The sequence below is a fragment of the Salvia hispanica genome, chromosome 5 (genome assembly GCF_023119035.1).
Source record: "Salvia hispanica cultivar TCC Black 2014 chromosome 5, UniMelb_Shisp_WGS_1.0, whole genome shotgun sequence".
Classification (NCBI taxonomy): Eukaryota; Viridiplantae; Streptophyta; class Magnoliopsida; order Lamiales; family Lamiaceae; genus Salvia; species Salvia hispanica.
In genome coordinates this window covers 4,495,963-4,518,507 of record NC_062969.1, presented here as the reverse complement: position 1 = coordinate 4,518,507, position 22,545 = coordinate 4,495,963, and the positions used below count along the sequence as shown (strand labels likewise).

Below are 22,545 nucleotides of genomic sequence, written 5' to 3'. Positions count from 1 at the left end.
TGGAAGGCTATCGGATTGAGATTTTACATCAAATAATTACTTTACCTACTTGATTATATGCTTGTAAATAAGAAATTAAAAATAAAGAAAAGATAATTTAACACCATGAGTTTCTGACTGATCTACATATGACATACAAAAGTCATAAGGCCGAACTAGAAAAGTCAATACGTATACATAAAAAACAAGAATTGCTAAATTATACTCCACACATTAATTAAAGAAACTATGTTAATACTATTAAAATTTCAAAATAGTATTAAAATATAATAAATATACTATTACAAAAGACCAACATTCCACGTTCCACCAAACCCCAAAAACTAGATACAGAAGCGTGAATGCATAGTGCATCAGGTTTCCCATCAGCACACAATCAAACATGCCTCGCCTAGGAAAATAAAATTCACTACTACTATAATTTAATAATTCTAAGCCAAACATTTTATTCATAGTCACCTATAATATTAATTTAGGAAAAATTTCATGGGGCTCTGCGATAAACCCCCACGCCCACTGTCACATGTTTTAACATTCCTATTTTACCAGCCAATTGGGTTCGAGGCGAGTCCCCCACGCGGCTTAATAAATTTTGTTCTAAATTAATACTATTGTATTTATCTTTCTCCATAGTTAATGCTCGTCTGTATTAATAGAGCAGGAAGCAGAAAAAAATTCTCAGTGGAGGTTAAATTTTCTAATTTGTTTATGAGATTTCAAAACGATAATTTTCTTACTAGTTGAACCCATAACAGTGTTAATCTACAACAATTAACAAAAAAAACCCAATAATTGTAACAGTTTTAAAAAATATTGATAAAAATTTATAGTTTGGTATCCCCATTTACCCCCATCTACATCCACTAGTGTTTATCGTATGATACTGTTCGTTTGAGCTTTAATCTACTTTTCGTGTTTTCGTTGAAAAAGAGACATTTAAATGTAGGCATAATATTTTGTTGTTGATATTGCACGTGGTATGAAATTTGAAGTGTCTAGAATTTTTACGATATTCTTTCGATTATATGCTAAGTACATAGACTTAGTTTTCTTCTATGTTACACGTACCTTTGAGTTTTCTTTTACGCATAGTATACAAATTGACATATATAATTTGATAGATTGGAATTGGACTGTACTCTTACCCAATTTTACTGATTCATGTATTGTAGCGTGTTTTAAGGACATTATCCTGTATTATTGCAATGGATATTTCAATCTAAGCCTAACTATAGATATTGACATGCAAATTCCGATCGGATATTTCTACAATTACACACACAAACAATAATTGTACTTTGGTTTTATGCTATACTTCTAAAGTGTATCTCGGCCGATATATTTATATATAAGCTCTCCTTAGGTGCTTAGTTATATTAAATTGATAGATATTGTAATGATATGCTTATTAATAACACTATATCAAATGAAACATAAAACTAAAATACAGTAGAGGGGCTCCATGTGACGTTCAAACTTCATTTGGCAAACACAAAAGACATCCCTTTTTGTTAGTCGCATTCTATATTCAAGATTTTAATTAGGTACATGGCATTGTTTCGTATGCTCATAAGTATTCATGGGGTTGACATGTAACATGTTGCAAGTAACTAGTTGTCTAATGAAAAGACTACGATATGGCGGCGTCGAATGGATTATTTTGTATAGTAATTGACTGTGCAAAGGAAGAAAAAACATGGTGTACTCATTTCCTTTTGCTTATTTAGATTCAGATCAGCACCACGATATATGCAAATAAAAGTTTAATTTAAAAACTGCATCTAAGCTATAGACATGCAGGGGCAGCGCAGTTGGCAACGGGGGGCAGATTTTGCTGCAAAAAGTTTAATTAAATTGGTGTGAACAAACAATTTCATTATGTGAGTGGGATTTCATCCTAACCGTCGTTGGTTTGGCTGAACAATTGGAAGCGGTTATTAAACAAAGGCAGAACGTCTAGATTATTTTGTGCTGTTAATATTGTGATTTTCATGTGTTATCAAGTTTGTGTCATTATTGTGCTGTTATTATATCATGTCAATAAAGATAAAATTGTGTTGCTAATGGATTCGTGTTGTGTGCGAGTCGTCTTCGAGTTTGAAAGGTAGAATGAATTCATGTTCTAGTTTAATTAGGATTCTTTTAATATGTTTGTGTTTTGATTTCATCTTAACGAATTTATTCACTATCAGGTCGACCCGATAACCACTCAACTCACACTATTTGATCATCCTTTTTTTTACCACAGGTATACCGAACCCATCTTTGGCGGACCCCGACTAATGTCGCTTGACCGGATTTGCTGATTAAGACCGAAATATCAATTTTTTGAACATCACAGCAAGAAAGAACATCTAAAAACATCGAGAACAATCACTTAAAATTTTGACATAAATAAAAGAGACTAAAATTGTCGTATGAAAATTTGTGTTCGTGTTTCCAAGACTTGAAGAATGTATGATAACACATAAATTATAGTTCACGATGGTGTTGTATACCTGTGATGGTTGATTGCTAGTACTATAGTATATAAATTTATGTATCATAAATGTTATGCTTAACAGCGCTTACAAGCGAATTACTAGTATCATACTCCAGTAGAGGAGGGTGTGGTCCGAATTTATATATTTTTAAGTGGAGTATAAGATTCTATAAATACAGCGCATTTCAGTTTCAATTTATACTTGTATCCTCCATTTTTAGATATTTTTTTCTTAGAATTTTTATTTTAAAGTTTAATTTTTGAAATTGTTATTTTTTTATGAATTTTAATGAAGTATTTTTGTTATTTATAATAAAAGTATTAAGAAAACATATGAAATAATTATTGTTGGAAGGATAAAAGTGACAAAATAGGACGATTATTAGTGCATGGAGGATGATTTTTCTGAAATGAATAATGAATAAAACATGCTGTAGGGATCAGATCAGTCTAGATCCACTAATTACCGAGACCTCTTTGTTCTTGTACAAGAGAGCTCAGCCAAACTCTCACCCACGCGGCTGATTTTACACAAGTAATACAAACTTAGATTACAAGAATCTAGTTCTAACTATTACAAGGTCTTGGAAACTATCAACTCTGCTTCCTAGCGATTACTTCAGCCTGCACACTCAACACACAAGTTAGTAACAACAAGAAAGATCCTCTCGGATCTAAACACAAGAACTAACTAAGAACAAAGAGAAAGACAACAGATCAAAGAAACTTGGCTCAGAACCCGCCACAACAACTCTGATCTATTCTTCCAGAACTAGACCCAAGGGAGCACCAATACCTCAGACCACCAATACCTCCACCAGAGAACCCCTCACACCAGATCAAGTTCCACTGAACAAATCTCCACGCACAACCTCCGAGTTCTCACAAACCCTAGTTCCTCTCCAGCAACAAGCAATCGAAGAGATTGCTTCACACCAGCACTCACAACAGATCTACCAATCAGAGAACCATGCAAGATCACCAAGAGATGGCCGGAAGATCATCGGAGAAGAAGAGAGAAGAAAGAGAAGCACTGAATCGAAAGAGGAGATAGAGAGATTAGAGTGAATAATGAGAACGGCGCATAGCCTTCTCTCAATTAACACACAACCCTACATCCAACGGCTGGAAGGCAGCATCCGAGAGAGAGGGCATGTGGCAGCATCTAGTGAGAGAGGGTAAGTAATTGGGCTCAGCCCAATTAATCACATCCGGGCTTAACAAATAACATAGCCCAAATATGAGTCCACTCTAATATATCCAACATACTCCACCTTGGACTTTTATTCTGGGAAACCAATCAAGTGTTGTAGGTTAAGACATACTCATCACAGCCTACAAGGCAGATCCCTCAGCACCAAAGGACAGAGTCCACTAGCATTTTGGGAACCACCAGGTTGCCATTTAGACACCAGAGGGGCTGACACCCATTAGTCTAAAGGACTTCATGCCTCCAACCACCTACCACCCTTACCACAACAGATAAGGTGGCTGAGGTCTTTCCCCCGGGACATGCAACCTATCCTAGATCAAAGTGCAAAAACTTAATGCAGAAAAGAAGTTTCTCTAATGGTAAGGGCTTAGTTTCCATGTCAGCTGGGTTTTTATCAGTATGCACTTTTTGAAGAAACACTTCACCTTTTTCTACAATGTCTCTGATGTAATGAAACCTTACATCTATATGTTTTGTTCTATCATGGAAAACATGATTTTTACATAACTGAATAGCAGATTGAGAATTAGAGAACACAACAGGAGAGGTTTTCACAAACTTGAGTTCAGAAAGCACTCCCTTTAACCATACAGCCTCTTTCATTGCCTCAGTGATGGCAATATACTCTGACTCAGTGGTAGACAAGGCCACAATGTGCTGCAACTGGGATTTCCAACTTATGCAAGACCTACACACTGTAAACACATAGGAGGTAGTTGACTTCCTCTTATCTCTGTCATTGGCATAGTTAGAATCCACAACCAGTTAGTAAAACACCATCATCACATTTAGAATAGCATAAACCATACTTAGCAGTTTGCTTCAAGTATCTAAGAAGCCATTTCAGAGCTTCCCAATGAACAGGACCTGGATTAGACATGTATCTACTAAGACATGAAACAACATAGGCAATATTAGGCCTAGTGCTAACCATCAAATACATCATAGATCCAATAGCATTAGCATAGGGAATTCTCTTCATAGCATCAACTTCAGATTGAGACTTAGGGCACAGATCTTTACTCAACATAAAATGAGCAACTAAAGGCACAGAAGCAGACTTAGCATCAAACATGTTAAATTTTTTCAGAATTTTGTACACATAGGGTTCTTGATGCAACACAAGGGTAAAAGCTTTCCTATCTCTAAAGATACTTATCCCTAAGATTTTCTGAGCATCACCAAGATCCTTAATGTCAAATTCTCACTCAAAGCAGCTTGGACACCTTTTATGGTTTTCAAACAGGGACCCATTATTAACATGTCATCAACATATAACAATAAGAAAACAGGAACACCATCAAGATTCTTAACATGCAAGAAAGCATCAAAGGTACTTCTTACAAAGCCTAACTTCTGCATACATGTATTAAACTTGATGTTCCACTGCCTAGGAGTCTGTTTTAAACCATATAAAGCTTTTTTTAACAAACACACATGATTGGGAAACTTGGGATCAACAAAGCCCTCAGGCTGTTTCATATAAATGGGCTTATCAAGATCACCATGCAAGAAGACAGTTTTAACATCCATTTGCTTTAGTTCCCAAATCAAAATGAGCACACAAGGCAAGCATCTGACAGTAGTGAATTTAACAACAGGGGCAAATATTTCTGTGTAATCTACCCCCTCTTGTTGGGTAAAGCCCTTTGCCACTAATCTAGCCTTGTACCTAAGGCCCTCCACCTCATTTTTCAATTTTATAAAGCCTCCTGCAATCAACCACAGATGCACCAGGAGGCAAAGGTACAAGAATCCAAGTAAGATTAATTTTTAGTGAATGCATCTCCTCCAACATGGCTTTATGCCACTGACTCCAGAACTTTGATTTTGTAGCCTGCTTATAAGTTTGGGGCTCATCCCCATCTGATTCATACACATTGAAAGCCAAATTTATAAGGGCAACTAAACCAACAAAGCCATCATATCTAGAGGGTTTATTGACATTTACCCTTCTAGTTCTATCTCTGGATAACACATAATCCTGCAAATTAGTATTATCAATAGCATTTTAGATGCCACTTGGGCTATGTATCACATTCTGAGCAGCAACAGGAGGAGAATTTCTAACATGACTATTATGCAAATTAGGCACATTGTCAGCAACATTTTGGGCAGGATTATCATGCATCACATTTGGATTTCCTTCATCAGGTGTCTCATTAGGAGTATAGACTGGATAAGTGTTCCAAAATGGCTGCTCCATCTCACTTGGAGCATCACTGGGATGCTCCACTCCAGTGAGTGTATCTGTGGACTCCACCTCATTGAGGGGTTCATTGTCCACATCTATAGGATCTGGGCTACTTGTCAATCTTAAGCAGGGGAATTCATCTTCATTGAAGACCACATCCCTACTTATTATGACCTTGAACCCAAGTTCATCCCTTAGCCAGACTCTATACCCTTTGACACCCTCAGGGTAACCTAGAAAAACACCTTTCCTAGATCTAGGCTCAAGTTTATCAGACCTATTATGCACAAAAGCAGTTCAGCCAAAAACCCTTAGGTGAGAAAAGTTGAGAGGCTTGCCACAGAACACATATTCAGGACACTGACCAACCAGAGGCACAGAAGGAGACCTATTTACCAAATAAGTAGCAGTTAATAAAGCATCACCCCAAAACTTTTTTGACAATCCAGACTTAGAAAGCATGCATCTCACTTTTTCAAGTAAAGTTCTGTTCATTCTCTCAGCAACCCCATTTTGCTGTGGGGTATAAGACACTGTTTTTTGTCTTCTGATTCCAAAACTGTCACATAAGTCATCCATCTGATTATTGCAAAACTCCAGGCCATTATCAGTTCTAATAGCCTTGATCTTCTTACCAGTTTGAGTCTCAATCAAGGTTTTCCAAGTTTTAAGTTTTTCAAAAACATCAGACTTATGTCTCATCAAAAAACACCAAACTTTCCTTGAAAAATCATCAATCACAGACAAGAAGTAAATACATCCAGAGTGAGAAGACACAGAAGCAGGACCCCAGACATCCATATGCAAGTATTCCAAAATACATTTACTCACATTAGCAGGAGCAGGAGTACTAGGAAAAGAAACTCTATGTTGTTTACCCAGCACACAAGAATCACAGAAATGCAACTCACTTTGAACATCATTATCAGAAAGGATGGCATGTTTTTTCAGAATACTCAAGCCTTTAACACTCATGTGACCTAGCCTATTATGCCACAACATGGTTCTATCAGTTTTAACTACATTGGCATAAGCTTTTTCACATGCAAGAGGCACAGCAGTACAGACATACAAACCACACTTTTTCTTAGCTTTGAAAAGGCACATAGATCATCTGCAAATTTTCATACAGCCTTCCCCCCATTTACCCCCCATACCCTCAATTTCAAGAGCAGTACAAGACATCAGGTTATAACACAGGTCTGGAACATATCTAACATCCTTCAGGTTGAGCACATAACCATTTTCAAACTTTAAACACACAGTGCCAATACCAAGAATTTCACATTTCTTGTCATCAGCCAGACACAAAAGTTTTAGTTACAGGTTTCAGCTCAGAAAACACTTCCTTGAAAGGACTCACATGATAAGTACATCCAGAATCACATAACCAGTCATTAGAGGTAAAGGGACAAGCAGGAGAGGCATTCACAAATTGCAGATCATGCACCATGAACACAGAATCATTAACATTGTCATATGTAGCAACATTAACAAGGGTTTCAACTTGGGCATTGTTGTTGGGAAACTTATTCTTGTTAGGCTTAGTGCACTCTTTCTTATAGTGTCCAATATCACCACAATTGAAACACTTCCTATAGGTTTTAGGATCCTTGCTTCTAGACCTAGACCTAAACTTTTTCCTAGAGTTGGAGCCATTTCCAGAACCTCCATTAGGCTCATTTCCCCCTCTAGATTTAGATCTACCTCTGACATTTAAGACTTTGTTATAAGCATTCTTATCAGCAGCTCTTTCCCTAAGTTCAAGTTCTTTAGACTTTAGGGAGCTAATAATAAGGTCCACAGGGGCAGAATACCTACCATACTTAATGGCAGCCTTTACATCACTATAGGAGTCAGGTATGGCATTCATAAGAGCTATACTAGTGTATTCATCTATGGTTTTATCACCTGATCTCTTAATATCCTGAACCAACTTCTTTAGCAAGATCCAGCTTAAATTTAAACAACTTTTCAAGCAGATACATTCTTAAAGACATAGAGGTTTCAGTATACAGAGTATCAAGCAATTTCCACATTTCAGAAGCAGATTCCTCATGATCAACTTTCCTAATCACAGATCAGATAGATTTAACACAATAGTGGCCCTAGCCAACTCATTCATTTCATCAATTTTATCCTGAGCAGTATCCTCAGGTAAAGACCCATCAACAACTTTGAAAACTTTTTGTTGAATCAAAACACATTTCATTTTTTGTTTCCAAATAGCAAAATCATTTTTACCATTATAAGGAACCAAACCAACAGGCTGAGACATTTTAGCAAGAAAATTTGCAAGGACACAGGAAGCAAGACAAAAAACACAAAGCCTTACACACCTGAAACAAAGAGACATACACAAGCAACACAAGAACAGACCAACAGCTTTCACAAAACAGACAAGACCTCAAATCCTTGACTGTCACGAGCAACACTGGCCAAGGCTATCCCAGCCGCAATCACTCACTACTGGAGGGCGCAGGGGGTCATTTGGGCAGTATAAAATGCTTGGTGGTCAAGTAAAATGAGATCACAAGATCACAGAGCACAAGAACCAGCGGAAGCAACACAGACACAGAAAGCACAGAAGTCCTAAGTCTTTGCCAGAGACTGTCTACCAGAAAACAAGATCCCAAGCCTATATTTGGCACTAAACAGAAAACTAAAACAAGAAAGGTATAGCCAATTTACCAGAGTGAATACCCTCTCGAAGGAGGATTCCACTTGCCCACCTCCTTAAGCGACTCGGCGTGCTAGACTTATCCCCCCGTGGCTCTGATACCACTGTAGGGATCAGATCAGTCTAGATTCACTAATTACCGAGACCTCTTTGTTCTTGTACAAGAGAGCTCAGCCAAACTCTCACCCACGCGGCTGATTTTACACAAGTAATACAAACTTAGATTACAAGAATCTAGTTCTAACGATTACAAGGTCTTGGAAGCTATCAACTCTGCTTCCTAGCGATTACTTCAGCCTGCACACTCAACACACAAGTTAGTAACAACAAGAAAGATCCTCTCGGATCTAAACACAAGAACTAACTAAGAACAAAGAGAAAGACAACAGATCAAAGAAACTTGGCTCAGAACCCGCCACAACAACACTGATCTATTCTTCCAAAACTAAACCCAAGGGAGCACATATGGATTGGATAGAGTTAACCCTCAGACCACCAATACCTCCACCAGAGAAACCCCTCACACCAGATCAAGTTCCACCGAACAAATCTCCACGCACAACCTCCGAGTTCTCACAAACCATAGTTCCTCTCCAGCAACAATCAATCGAAGAGATTGCTTCACACCAGCACTCACAACAGATCTACCAATCAGAGAACCATGGAAGATCACCAAGAGATGGCTGGAAGATCATCGGAGAAGAAGAGAGAAGAGAGAGAAGCAATGAATCGAAAGAGGAGAGAGAGAGAGATTAGAGTGAATAATGAGAACGACGCATAGCCTTCTCTCAATTAACACACACAACCCTACCTCCAACGGCTGGAAGGCAGCATCCGAGAGAGAGGGCACGTGGCAGCATCTGGTGAGAGAGGGTAAGTAATTGGGCTCAGCCCAATTAATCATATCCGGGCTTAACAAATAACATAGCCCAAATAAAAGTCCACTCTAATATATCCAACACATGCTAGGGAGTACTTCCTCCGTCCCCCATTAGCAGTCACAGTTTGACCGGGCACGGGTTTTAAGAAATGTAAATAAAAGTTGGTTGAAAAGTTAGTGGAATGTGAGACCCATTTTTTTATATTGGTTTTATAATAAAATATGAGTGAAATGGGTTAGTGGAATGTGAGATTTACTACCATTTATGGTAAAAATGAAGTGTGACTCTTAATCGGGGACGGAGGGATTAACATTTAACTATTGACAAATGGCAATGGTACGAGTAGATTTATAGAGAGACTCCGTAAATATGGAGAAGACTGGTAATTTACAAATGATGTAGAGGTGGGGTATGAATATAGCCTAGATTCCGTACGGTTAAAAAAATGAAGTGGCTTGAATTTATTTTCTCAGTGCCACCTCGTCATGTATAATATTAAAAAATGTAAAAAGCTCACTTTCTATGCCCAATTGCAAAGGGATTGTCACAATCAGTCACACGCCATCAAAAGCACAGAAAAAAAAAACAGTTTTTGAACGTATCCATACACCACTTATTAACGTCGAGAAGAGAGAGTCTGAAGCCAACAATCAACTCTCTCTTCAACGAACACCAATACACCACCTATCTATCTAGTATCTATATATATAGAGACTAGAGAGAGAGATATGAAAGAAAACCCAACAGCACCAGACAAAAAACACACGCACCGTACATAACACCCTCACCAACTCTTCATCCAATCCTCATTCCCTTGCCATCCGCCACCACCACTGTCTCTCATTGCTTCTTTTTTATTCCCTTAATGAGATTGAGAAGACTAGCATGCCTTACAAAAACCCATTCCCCTTCTTCCAACAACATGCCCCTGTCAACCACCGCCCCCCGCCCCCAAAAAGTCGTGGTGGTGATGGGCCCCACCGGGTGCGGCAAGACCAAGCTCTCCATCGACCTCATCTCCCGCTTCTTCCCCTCCTCCGAAATCATCAACTCCGACAAAATCCAAGCCTACCGCGGCCTCGACATCACCACCAACAAAATCCCCCTCTCCGACCGCCGAAACATCCGCCACCACCTCCTCGCCCACTTCTCCCCCTCCGAATCCCACCCCGAGTTCACCCCCTCCGACTTCCGCTCCGCCGCCTCCGCCGCCGTCTCCGACATCCTCTCCCGCCGCCGCATCCCCTTCCTCGTCGGCGGCTCCAATTCCCTCCTCTACGCATTCATCGCTAGCAAATTCGACCCGGACACCGACGTCTTCTCCTCCTCCTCCTCCTCCGCCTTCTGCCGGGAGCAGCGCTACCGCTGCTGCTTCCTCCACGTCGACGTCGCGCTTCCCGTGCTCAACGCCTACCTCGTCAAGCGCGTCGACGACATGCTCGACACGGGCATGTTCGACGAGCTCAAGCAGTATTTCAGCAGCGGCGAGTGCGACTCGGTGAGCCAGAGCGGGCAGAAGAAGGCCATCGGGGTGCCGGAATTCGAGGGGTATTTTCGACGTTTCAAGGATGACGTGGAGGCGTACGAGGGGGCGGTGGGGGCCATCAAGGAGAACACGTGTCAGCTGGCGAAAAGGCAGGTGGCCAAGATCCAACGGCTGAGGGACTGCGCCGGGTGGGATCTGAAAAAGGTGGACACGACGGCGGCGCTGAGGGCGGCGGTGGAGGGGGCCGGTGGGAGGAGGGTGGCGGAGATTTGGGAGAGGCAGGTGTTGGAACCAAGCGTGAAGATTGTGAAGCAGTTCTTGATGGAGTAGGTTTTCCAGCTATTTCCAGCTAAATTGGACATTCCCCCCTTTCTCTCTCTTGTTTGTTAAGACTTGAGAGTTTTTTTTTTTTTTTTTTTTTTTTTTAAGTTTTCTTGTTGTAAAAGTTTTGGAATTGAGGGGGAGGGGGGCGACCAATTTTGATTTTTGGGGATGAGATGAACAGGGAGAGAAAGAGAAGGGGGGCTGGCCTGGCCTGGGCTGGTACATTCTGCTAATTGCCACTAACTCATAAATACAAACAAAAACCAGTCAACCAAAAAATTGTATGCTTCTCCTTGTTTTCAATCCATTTTTACTCATTTTGTTCGTACCAATAATTTCCACTATTTTCTGAAATCTAGCAACATAGCTAGACTGAGAGTTTGAATCCTAGGTTTCATGTGATCGAAAACCAACAAAAATTCATTTATTTACCTTTAATCATTTTTTGGGGGAAAGCGACACCTTTGGAGCTTGGGCTTTGAATGCATTAATTTGATCAAACCTGACCTGCCATTCCATGGATAGTGTCCTTCCTTATAACACTAGTCCATTTTAATCTATTTAAATATGCTATGCTCGGTTCGACGTGTGGTAGATAGCATATTAAACTATTGTTAGTTTGTTACTATTATTAATAAAATAAGGAGTACTCCTTGAGCAACTTTTGGGTAATTATCTATAGAGTCAAAGCTACGTAAACTCTGCTTGATGAGGGGTATTATGGAGATTTTTAGCCTTTCGGTTTTTAAAAAACTATTTTGGGAAAAAAAAGAGAGAGAGAGAACTCTGTAAACCTTTCTTTTTGGCGTTGTGAAAGTTGAATTAAAATTGTTTTTCAATCATAAATGAATTTTAAAATTGATTTTAATTTTATGCCTAATTAAATCTGAGAGTGATACTAAACAGTCAGTCAGAACAATGTTGCGGCTACCTACACGCTTTTTCTATTTTATTTTTGAAAATTTTTAGTTTTATTAGTATAATTTAAAGAGTATGCTTGCAATAATAATACTAATAATCTATAAGATTATTTCCAATCATACTCTAAAAATGAGTTTTGCTATAAAAATCTTCTCCAATCATACACCAAACTCAAACCTATTTTTTGGTGTTACTGTAAAAGTTGTGAGACAAAAACTGGTGTAAATTTTAAATTTGATGTAAATAATTGGAATAAAACTTCTTTTTAATATGACGTATGCACAAAATGGATTTGAATCTGATGTAAATGGTTAGAGATAGTCATGGTTGTTTATACCCAATAGCCAATACTACACCGTTTTAAACAAATAAAAACCATATTTCCTATTTTCATCTATTCAGTAAAGTTAGTATTTTGTTTATATGATAAATTTCCCGTTCTTATAATGATATGAGTTCCAGTTTCATTTTTCAACCATTTGCATTATAACAATCAGCCCTATTTCTATACACATTTGAACTTAAAATGTGCCTCTTAATCTCCATCAACAACTCTGCAGTAAATTCGATCATCATAATTAAACTCTGCGTTCAATACATATAGACTCCACGCTTTAATCATAGTCTTCCATTTATCTGTTTATAGTACTTTTGTTTCCTAGATAATTCATATACACATTAATGTTTAGGTGCGTAATCCTATAAAAGGTGGTCCTATTCCATCCTAATATGCATACACTGCCCCCCTTTCACTTCTTCCTCTGCTCTGTAAAACAAGCTCCCAAAATCAAGCTCTTCTTCCTTGTCACATCATCACATCAACATCCTCCCACTTGTTTCTTATTCAAAATTAATAACGCCTACGTCCTTGAAATTTCTTTAATTCTATAGCATTTTGGAATATTTTATACAGTTTAAGAACTAGATGGTTGGCATACAACTTTCAATTAATTTCCATTATCATTGTAATTTAGTTGGGAGAAGCTATAATTCGAATTCTACACAAAAACAAGACACTTTTGCGGGTATGTTGGTTAAACGGTAAATTGTTAATGCTTGCGTCCAACTATCTAAGAGTGTCCACAATAAGGCGGAATAGCCACGTCACAGAAAAAAAAACTTGTCCGCCTAGTCAACACAACAACAAAAACTTGTCCAGCCACAATGACAACGCCAAAGCCACAAATCACATTATTTTATCAATTGTTGATATATTTTAAATTTATACCAATAAAAATAATTGGACAAAAAATGAATTGTGAATAGGTTGTATTTATAGAAATAAATTAAGAATTTTTTTTTTTAAAATATGCAGTTGCGGCTCTTCCACTCCTTGCAATAGGTGTCGCGACCCCCCATTGTGGACACTCCATTTGTTTGAGTCCGTCGAATTTCAAATTTAATTTTATAATTTCTCAATGAAAATAGCATTTTATTTTTGAGAAAATAGTCAAAATTAAAATTTGTATAATGAAATAGAATAAAATATTATAACAAAACAATTTTGAGTATTAATTAAAAGATTAATTCTATGTATCCAAATATTCATATGAGAATAGGTGTTGAGATGCAGACAAAATGAAAAACTGTGTGTACACTTGACTTGGATATCACATTTATATTATAGTAATATGACTAACAAAATTCCAAATTCACCTTTATAGATTAGATTTTCAGAATCCATATAGAAGATCATCCGATCAACTAAATCTCTGGGATAAATTCGTCATATTAAAATAATTAGGTGTTAGAAAGTTGTAACAATGCGCCTAGCCACAAGTTCATACCACGGCATGAACTAACTCGTGAATGTACCGATTTTTATAAGTCGATAGCAAGATCATATAATTAGATAACTGTCAGTGATGTTTGGTACATAATCGTAGTATGATCTTCGAATATCTATTACTACCATATAATAAAATATTCTACAAATAATCATATATAGATGATCATCGAATATATATTAACTTTCCATTCTATCCCTTTATTTTGACCAGTCACCATAATACTTTTCTCTCTCCCTCCCCCTTTCCAAGTGAATTTCAGCCATTTAATATATACATAATAAAAGTATATTTTAGGCTAATTTTTGTTACTGACTTTAATAAATATGAATTATCTATCATATCAAATTGTCCTAATTTTAAAAATTGCGGTATGCTTTTTGTGTGTAAAATGTGAATATGATTTATGTAAATAAAAAGTGACCTTATTCTATTATACATAAAAATTTGTTTAGGTACCTAATGTATATTAAAATTTGTTAAGGTACCTAATGTATATATAGCGGAGATGGATCCCCTATTGTGCTCCCACCACAACAGGGAGTGTTGTGCTCTCATAGCACAATTTTTAAAAAAATACTCCCTCCGTCTCGCTTTAGGAATCTCGGTTTAGTCGGACACATGTTTTAAGAAAAAAAATATTTGAGTGTGTAATAAATAAATATTGTAGTGGATGTTGAGACCCACTTTTAATTGAGTCTCCAATAAATAAATGTTGTAGTAGATGTCGGGACCCACTTTTAACACTTTTTTATTAGTTGTAGTGGATGTTGGGATCCACTTTTAACATTTTTAACACTTTGTAGACATTTTTTATTAATTTATCCCAACCGGAACTCCTAAAGCGGGACGCCCAAAACTGATCAACCAAAACTCCTAAAGCGGGACAGAGGGAGTAATTAATATTTTAAAATTTATTTTATTAATAAAAAATTTGGGCTATGAGAGCACAGCACTGGAGCACAGCAGGAGATCCATTCTCATATATAACGCAGGACTTAAAAGTCGATCATTTTAATGTTCTCGAAGCAACATAGAATGAGTAATCATCACTGTATTTATATGGTAATAACAAGAGTTTGATGTATTATGACGATATATATATTATTTAATGAACAATATGATGAAGTTATGCTAAATATTAGTGAGATAAAATTATTTTTGAAAATTAAATAGAAAAACATTTTATAATTTATTATAACATGACCAACACTAATTATTTTTATCTTATTGCTGCTAAATCAAAAAAACTATTGATGCACACTTTAATCCCTTAAGCATGAGGTAATGGGTTCGATATCTCTCTAACAGAAAAGATACATTATACTACAAACATACTCGACCTAAAACAGAGTAATATTATAATAATTCACAAATTGGTACTCCGTAATGAATGAAGAAAAGGCGCATGCCTTCAACCATGTGTATTTACTCTAGGAACATGCTTAAACTGTCCACATAGTGTGATTTTAATTAATCATATTTTATACACGCACGAACCCATATATCTTAACTGTTGAATATTGATCCCAAGAAAAGAAAGACAAAAATCTAGAAAATAGAGCAAATGAGTGCATTGGAAGCATTATGACACCACCTAGGCAAAAATATTTTACTATCAAAGTACCAAAAATTTAGGGTTTAGGATTATGGATTCGCGTACTAATTCATTACAGTATAATTTAAAATTGTTGCCGTCTTGATCGAATTTAAAATATAGTTGCAGTAAAAGTTTTAGTTTACAATAGTAGCTACTAGTACTACTACTACTAAACAATTAATAATTTTTATTTATAAATAATGTGTATTAAAATAGTAGTATGACATAGAAAGGAATGAGTCGACGCATGCGCTTTCTGCTTGTGCGCGTGATCCTATAAATACAAGCCCACATGCTTACAACAACATAATGTATTGTGTATTCTGTGTGTATATTTTATTAATATTTAATTAATCAATTAATATTTTATTAATCTGTATGAATAATATAATGGATAACTTGCTAGGCCAATTGATCACATTCCTCTTTCCAACACATTATGGTACAATTGTCTTATATACAGAAATACAGCATTTAGCTTGTTACAGAGCACAATGAAGAAAGTTGGCATTTTTCAATTGCTCCACATTTTCATTTTTAGGGTCAATGATAGTTTATGTACATTCAATTTGATTTTTGTGTTGTTTGAATTTTTAAAAATTATTTAAGGCATTTATAATTCACAAACTATCTAATATAAAATAACACAAATCAACAAAATGAAAGAAAAATGATAGGTCGGGTTTTAAAGCTCAAAGTCTCTGCAATTTAAAATCGAACCCTCGAATCAAAAGTACTTTAAGCGGCCCATATGGTTTGTAAGGATACTCACACGCCATGTAACTTGTAAAACTCAAGAATGGAATGTTTGAAAGTATTTTTTTTTCCATATTTTACCTTTTTATGTTCTTTCTGCTATCAAAACTCAATAAACTCATCAAATAATTGAATTATACAAATATATAGGAAACATACTAAACAACAATTATGCTTATCAAAGTCTAGATTCCCTTTATCGGAAGAATAATGCTCATGAAGCCTGAAGGAGCAATAACAATAACAGCCCACAAACAGATATTCGATCAACGTTAGCCCAGCCTAATATAACAATTTAAGGTCCACAATTGCGTGACAAGGTTTCATTATTCAAAGACCATTAGGCTAATTTACGATAATTTTAAATAAAAATCATTTGTCAATTTATTCAAAGACCATTTCTTTTCATCATATTGTTATAGAAACCGAAGGGAAACTTTATAGCCTAGTTATTCAATTTCTGGGCTGTACGGCACGTTTTTAGATTGAGTAATGTAACAAGCACTCCAATATATCAACATGCAAATCGTACTAATTATGAAAAAATAATTTATAATCTCTCGTTCCAAAAAAAATAGTTTTTCTATTTCACACGGTTCATAAAAGATATTTTCTATGTTTCTCTTACTTTACTCTCTCACCACCCTAGATAGTATATAATTACTCTCATTTCAAAACGAGTGCTATTTCTCTCTTATTTTACTCCCTTACCACTCTAAATAGTATTCCCTCCGTCCCAGAGAAGTTGGCATACTTTGAAAATGGCACGAGATTTTAGGAGGTTTTATTTTGTGTGTTAAATGGAGAGAGAAAATATAATTTTTATATTCATGTGAGAGAGAACTTTTTCCAAAAAGGGAAATGTGACATCTTTTGTGGGACAAACTAAAAAGGAAAGTGTGTCAACTTCTCTGGGACGGAGGGAGTATATTATTACTCTCATTTCAAAAACGAGTGCAAAAAATGAAATGAAATGACTCAACTACTGCGGAACATAGGAAGTATATCAGTAATGGAAGAAGAAAATGTCGTATCACTTTTTTCTTTTGACGAAATTGTTGGGGTTTTGTGCCTCTTGCACAACGGAAGACTTGTACAAAACAAATAAATCAGATACGGATCTATTTGACCGATTATGCGATTAATCAATTCACATGTTAAACAGATTATTGCATGATAGAACGCAAATAATTCATGCTCATAGAAAGTAAATCCTAAACATGATTTCTACGGTTTAGAGTTACCGATTTGATTCTCCAAAGAATCGACGATTCCTCGCGCCTTCTCCACGTGATGATCTTCGATACTAGACCACGGATCTTCTCTTTGGTTCCCGAACTGTATCTCGATATCAGGGTGGGCTGATCTTATCAAAATACTAGGACTCGAATAAAGAAGAATGAAAATTCCTCACGGAGGAGGAGCTGAAAATTTCGTTCTCCTTCCTAGAGAGAAGGGACGAAAATTTCATGTGAAAAATAAATTAAATTATATGTCTGTCTCTCCTTTATTCTCCTATTTATATTAAGTTCCTTTTGGGCCCAGACGGGGATCTATGGAAGGTTTTGGATATGGGCTCCCCCAATTAGCTTTTTACTAATTAAATTGAACCCAAAATTTAATACAAGCTTTAATTGGAATATTACGAGCAACCACTACAGAAGTAATATTGAACTCTCCCCATCCAAATCCGAAATTACAAGTAATCCGGGTTTCCACTTTGTTTATTATTTATTTCCCGCGCTTAAGATATAAATGTCCATTAATTAATTAATATTTGATATGGACTTAATTAATTAATATCTTATTAATTCCAAGAGTGGACTTAACAAGAAACATTTATTTTTTATTCATAGAGTAATAAAACTCCAACTGACCAGTTTTCCGAATAATAAAACCTTGTTCGAGCTTCTCTTGAGGACATTATCAAACGAGACTCATCTCGCGCACGTTTCAACATAATAGCAATCCTAGCACCGCTAGATATTAATCACCACTACCCAATATATCGGGATTATTGGGTTGCGAAAAATCCGCACCATTTGATAAGTCAAAGTAGTGCATAATCAATACCGTATGCTCAATACTAACATATGTAGATTAAGAAATAATATTTTATCAAGACCTAGTCTTTCAGTAGATAGCATAAAGACACGTCTTGCTGTTAGATCCGTTCAATGCTATACCACACCAATGTCATCTTATTTCAGTAAGGCTTAGAAATATGCGGACTGACATTGCAACCTTTCACGATAGGTAGCCAAAGCCTATCTAGGTTGTGAAATTCTTCTTTTTCTTTTGCAAAGCATTGCATAGATCGACCGTGTTACCTTAAAGTGGACGACGCCCACAACCGGTCTACTAAGCAAAAGACTTAGACTTTGTTTGCTTCTTATACATTTAAATGTTTATAAAACATCTTATAAATGCACAAACAAACACAATGTAATAATATATTGTTTCTATTCGTGCGAAACTGCTCGAATAATACTGAATCGGGTTAAAAGTGGATTGTAGAGTTTTGAAAGGGTTGGCAGTGGAAGCGCTCATATAAATCAATTACAGATAATTCAGATCTATTTAGCGGATTATTTAGACAAATTCTATTCGCGTAATTATCTCACGTATCATGCTCATAACTCAAATAATAACATGCTTTAAATTAATTGAAACCTAAAACATGCTTTTCTAAGGTTCAGCCATTATACCTTGACGATTCTCCAAAGAATCGAAGATGGCTAGCGCCTTCTCCACGTGAAGATCTTTAGTACAAAACCACGGATCTTCGACTGGTTCCCGGACCGTGAACTGATATTGTAACAGCCCGCCCTCCTATGGTACAATAAATGCGGCGGCTGCTACCCAAACGGACTCCAAAGAAGTAAACATAGGCTAGGGTTTCATTTAAAGAGTATTGACCAAAAGAATTGAAAGAATTATCAGAGTATTTAAAGCAATAACTTAACCTAGAAGCTTAAATGAGAAAGAGAAAGGGGTCTCTTAAATAACGATCAAATCTCAAGAGTACGACATAAAATCCAAGATGGAAGTCACAAGAAAAGGGCTGAGGCCTCAAATCGAAGTCAAGATGCAAATATCCCAAAAACAAATCCTAAGTGTATCAAAAACCAGCGGAAGACGACCAAGAGAAAAAGAGCAGCTATGTATGAAGACACAACTACGCTTGAAGTTCAACATATCCATATTAATTATTTATCCTGCTCAACACCCGCCACCGCTCGTCATCGTTCAACCTGCACATAAGAAAAACACATGCAGGGCTGAGTATTTTGAAATACTCAGTGAGCTCATTGCCAAAATATTTTATAAGTTATGCCACCCTTACCAAGTGAACTCGAGTTTTAAGCAGTTAAAAGAGAAATATCACGAGTATCACAAAATATGTTTTCATAGACTGGCCAGTCAAAATAATCCCCCATTTTCTCATCAAAATAACAATCACAACATTCCATGGTGCGACGAAAGTGTGGCCACACTTTTCACCCACGAGACCGGCCGACTAGCAAGGACGGCTCCCGATCCCATCGTGTACACAGCCTGGTAGGGCTTGCGGCCCATACTCAGACCCGAATTCGTATAAGCATATCAAATATCACATTAAAAACAAAGATAGGCATGACATAACAGTTAAACCACCCTTATAACACCAAACGACATTTTGATAAAATAATAGAGAGTTTTTAGAGTAAAGCCCACCTCGACTACTTAGTTTTCAAGTGGTTTCGCTTTGCCGTTATCCGGCTTCGCAACCAAAGTTTCACCTTTTAATCACATAGGCGCATATCACAAATTAGGTTCAATACTACTCTTACTCATGCATGTCTCAACACTTTTTTCCCTTTTCCATTGATTTATCTTATCATTACTAATTAATCAAGATCATGTTTATCCCACAAGAATATTTAACCATCACACACACACTCTACACAACACAACACACACACACGCCACACACACACACGCACACACGGCACACACACACACATGAACATATTCCCACATCCCTTTTATCCCACTTTCACTCAACTAAGATGCATGAGGGTTCAAGAAGACCGATTAATCGGTTAGAAAGAAGAAAAAGAAGTAGAAGAAGAATAAGAAGAACTCATAAACAAAATACCTTTTTAGAGAAAAACAATCGGTAGAAACAAAGTAGAGACTTGGTTCTTCAAGAATCTTGGCGTTCAAACTCTAAATTCTTCTCAAAGGATGACAAAATATTGGTGTGTGGAAGAAGAAAATTTGAGAGAGTGGGGGAATGGTGGGGGCCGAAAATTTGGGGTCTAGGGTTGGGGTCTTCTCTTATTTATAGTGCTCAACAAGATCTTTAGGTAATTAGAATAGAATATTTGGTAAGATCTCATTCTCCACAATTAAATAAATAAATATTGTGAAGTAGGGAAGAAGAATTAACAAAAATAGATCCTAGGGCAAATCTCCCTAGTTTTCGAAAATTAGGCCTCTCAAATTGCCAAGACTTTGTTTTGGTATATTTTACGGAGTAGAATAAGATATCACGGAGCAAAAATAAAAATAAGAATTCTCCTAACTTGGAGTAGAAATAAGCGTCCCTATGCCTATTAAATAAGGCATGGATTTTTAAATATTGCCTAGAATAAGGTAAGGTAAGATCTCTTGAAGTATGGAAAGATTTGGTAGAATAATTAAATTCTAGGTATGGAAGGAAATCAAGTAAGGAACCAAACAAAATAAAATAATTCTTTCGTTCCCCAAAATAGTGATTTTCGAAAATCACTTAAAAACAAAGGGGCTCGATTTTTTCTCTCTTCAAAAGGAAAATAATTAGGTCTTGGATTTAATTTGGATAAACATCCCAAGAATTAAATTAAATCCGGAAAAATAGAATTCCTTCTCCAAAAAGGCCAAGGGGTCGAAAATTTCAAGAATTAGGGTGACAAGTATTTATGGAAATTTTCTCTAATATTCTCACTCACCCTTAGATAATTAATTTACCACATAATCTCATAAATTAATATATCACATGCCACATCATTAAATCAATAAGTTTGACTTTTCAAACTTTCAACGCAAACCCTAGACTCAACTCGACCATATCATCACATGAAATAAATACATTCTCGATTCCACGTCATCACTAATAAATTCTAAGGCTCTAAAATTAGGGTTCTAAATTCCGAGATGTTACTGATATCAGGGTGTGCTGATCTCACCAGTGCACTAGGACTTAAATAGAGAAGACAGAAATCCTTTCCCTCGGAGGAGAGAAAATTCGACCACCACTAGGAGTAGGGGGGCCGAAATTTTTTGGAGAAAATTTAAGTGTATTTTCTGTCTCCTTTATTCTCCTATTTATAATAAGTCACATATTGGGCCCAGTCAGGGATCTATGTAAGGCTTTGGATATGGGCTCCTCCAATTAGCTTTATTCTCATATTTATAATAAGTCACATATTGGAATATTACGAGCAGCCACTACAGAAGTAATATTGCACTCCCCATCCAAATCCGAAATTATAAGTATTTCGGGTTTCCAATACTTTATATTTATTTCTCACGCTTAAGATAGAAACATCCATTAATTAATTATTATCTGCTATGGACTTAATTAATCAATATCTTATTTATTCCAAGAGAGGACTCAGCAAGAAATTCTTATTTATTATTCATAGAGTAATTAAACTCCAACTAGCTAGGTTCAGAATAATAAAACCTTATTTCAAGCTTCTCTTGAGGATGTTATCAAACGAGACTCACCTCGCGCACGATTCAACATAATAGCAATCCTAGCACCCTAGATATTAATCACCACTACCCAATATACCAGGCTTATTGGGTTGTGAAAAACCCGCACCATTTGATTAGTCAAAGTAGTGCATAATCAATACCGTATGCTCAATGCTAACGTACATTGATTGAGAAAAATAATTTACGAGACCTCGTCTTTCGGTAGATAGCATAAAGAACTGTCTCGCTGTTAAATCCATTCGGTGCTATACCACACCAACGTCATCTTATTTAGGTAAGGCTTAGAAATAATGGATGACATTGCAACCTTTCACGATAGGTAGTCTAAGCCTATCTATGTTGTGAAATTATTCTTTTTCTTTGTTTAGAACTGACAGTGTTACCTTAAAGTGAACGACGCCCACAACCGGTCTACTAAAACAAAGACTTAGACTTTGTTAAGTTACTTATACATTTAAATATGCAATAAACAT

General features: G+C 36.5%; 2 protein-coding genes across 2 annotated transcripts; one reads left to right on the top strand and one right to left on the bottom strand.

Moving 5' to 3' along the window:
* Nucleotides 1-3,076: 3,076 nt before the first annotated feature.
* LOC125189257 (secreted RxLR effector protein 161-like) lies at nt 3,077-4,770 on the bottom strand. Its single transcript, XM_048086549.1, has 4 exons — nt 4,505-4,770; nt 4,255-4,428; nt 3,318-3,435; nt 3,077-3,106 (listed from the first exon to the last, which is right to left on the bottom strand). Exons 1-4 carry the CDS (start codon nt 4,768-4,770, stop codon nt 3,077-3,079), a joined length of 588 nt encoding a protein of 195 aa, XP_047942506.1.
* A 5,427-nt stretch (nt 4,771-10,197) lies between these two features.
* On the top strand, nt 10,198-11,294 carry LOC125191349 (adenylate isopentenyltransferase-like). The gene has a single exon (XM_048088890.1). The coding sequence runs from the start codon at nt 10,316-10,318 to the stop codon at nt 11,264-11,266; it is 951 nt and encodes a 316-aa protein (XP_047944847.1). The 5' UTR covers nt 10,198-10,315; the 3' UTR covers nt 11,267-11,294.
* The last annotated feature ends 11,251 nt before the right edge of the window (nt 11,295-22,545 follow it).

Coding starts and splice junctions, on each gene's coding strand:
- LOC125189257 (XM_048086549.1), bottom strand. CDS start 4,770: ATGTTTGATGCTAAGTCTGCTTCTGTGCCTTTAGTTGCTCATTTTATG. Junction 4,429..4,504: donor TACTTGAAGCAAACTGCTAA/GTATGGTTTATG, acceptor TGCCAATGACAG/AGATAAGAGGAAGTCAACTA. Junction 3,436..4,254: donor GGAGTGCTTTCTGAACTCAA/GTTTGTGAAAAC, acceptor TCTGATTGGTAG/ATCTGTTGTGAGTGCTGGTG.
- LOC125191349 (XM_048088890.1), top strand. CDS start 10,316: ATGAGATTGAGAAGACTAGCATGCCTTACAAAAACCCATTCCCCTTCT.